We start from the raw sequence: 1,698 nt of genomic DNA, 5'->3' as shown, positions 1-1,698 counted from the left end.
GGGAATAGCAAAAGAATATTTCAGATAGTAAAAATTATATTAAGTATAGTATGTACAATTGTAGTAAGATGTGATTTAATGCTATTAATGCTGAAAATTCTAAGATTAAAGGAGCCGTAATATGGTGGATACTGAGTCATTATGAAGTGAAGTTTTAATTATTTATATTTGCGACAAATCTGAATCGATCAATTTCCTATCAATTTCTACAATCATACATCTACAGTTTCCAATCCATTTGTTAGAGAAATCAAAATCGAACAAATGGTAGCTAAAGTGCTCATTGATACAGGTTCAGATTTGACGCTGGTCCAAAGCAAGTACTTAATGGAAGATGATATAAACTACGAGGATCAAGTATGCGCGACTGGATTCATGCAAAATCCTATAATAGTGCCTACTACCAACATCAGCATTAAAATTGGTAGGAAGAAAAAAATTAGCCTTGCCGCTGTTGTGGATGCACTACCGTATGATGCTATTTTGGGACGAAACGCTATTGAAGAATTCAATTTACTAACAATTAATAACCTGGACCTGGAAACTGTGGTCAGTGAGGAGCCGGATAATTTAGAAGCTACTGCTATAAAGGCCATTAGAGAACCAGAAAAGGATATCTTTTCTAATGAGGAATCTGTCGTGGAACAAAAACGACAAAAGCCGGAAGAAATCGCCAAAGATTAACGGTATGTGAAAGAAGGTACAACTTTCAACTCTGAAACGGGTAAACAATTTCACCGCAGCAACAGCTCGTTGGCAACTCCGGAAGCGAAGTTCCCAGTTGAAAATCAATTGGCACTGCCGAGAATATATAAACAGAAAATGTCAATAGTCGGAGCACCATTCGAAAGAGGCAAAGGACAGCCATGTGGATAATTTCCTCTTAATATAGTCAATTGTAAATATTTGTATGAATATAGAAAAATAACAAATTTTAAAATTACTTCCTTACGAGGTAATTAAAATGTTATGATTAAAATTTATAACCCTGAGCTAAATTTTAGGCGAGGGGAGTGTCACGGTACGAACTACCGAGAAGAAATAGCTATCTAAATTTGGTGAATATAATAATATAGTGATAATATATTACAACTAGTTACTTACAATAGGAATTACTCTAATTGTAAATGTGTTACAGTAAATTTAATGCTGTGCTGTAATGTGTACGGAAATGATTCTGTGAATGGACATGTTGTAGTCCGACTGTGAAAAATTAGTTAGTAGACGTTCTCACCTAAGTATTTTTATAAGATGACTCATGAATGTTAGCTGCTGTAGAACGGTATATAAGCCCGTCAGATAGTTGAATAAAGAAGTTCTCAATTGTCTAGTTGAGTTTAACGTAGAATCAAAGGCGTCTAAATTCTTGTGAGTAGGGATACTGAATCTGCAAATTTTTTTGGAGATTTAGAGATTTATTTTACGTTATCCTTGTCAGGAAGCTGGTTTGTGACAGCAGCAAGCGAGCGTATTTTATATCTAAAGTTTACCTTGTAAGTACCCACATCTCCTCAATATTAGATACCGAGTAAGTAAACATGATATCATTTACTTAGGTTCATATCTATTCAATTTAGAACTATTGCCCATCATTCTCATCCTATAACCTGAAAAAACGCCGCTAAAATTATTGTATGCCTTTAGATTCAAATTTAATTATACATATTAATTTCTGTTAGCAATATTCTATTACCATAA

General features: G+C 33.9%; 1 protein-coding gene across 1 annotated transcript; it reads left to right on the top strand.

Annotated features, from left to right (window-relative positions):
- Positions 1-264: 264 nt before the first annotated feature.
- On the top strand, positions 265-684 carry TRIADDRAFT_52988 (uncharacterized protein; the record flags this gene model as incomplete). Its single annotated transcript, XM_002109731.1, has 1 exon — positions 265-684. The coding sequence occupies one exon, from the start codon at positions 265-267 to the stop codon at positions 682-684; it is 420 nt and encodes a 139-aa protein (XP_002109767.1).
- Between the last annotated feature and the right edge of the window lie 1,014 nt (positions 685-1,698).

This window comes from Trichoplax adhaerens, genomic scaffold, assembly GCF_000150275.1.
Source record: "Trichoplax adhaerens TRIADscaffold_2 genomic scaffold, whole genome shotgun sequence".
In the NCBI taxonomy this organism is placed as follows: Eukaryota; Metazoa; Placozoa; class Uniplacotomia; order Trichoplacea; family Trichoplacidae; genus Trichoplax; species Trichoplax adhaerens.
Note: the sequence above shows the minus strand (reverse complement) of the source record. Positions and strands in the feature narration are given on the sequence as shown.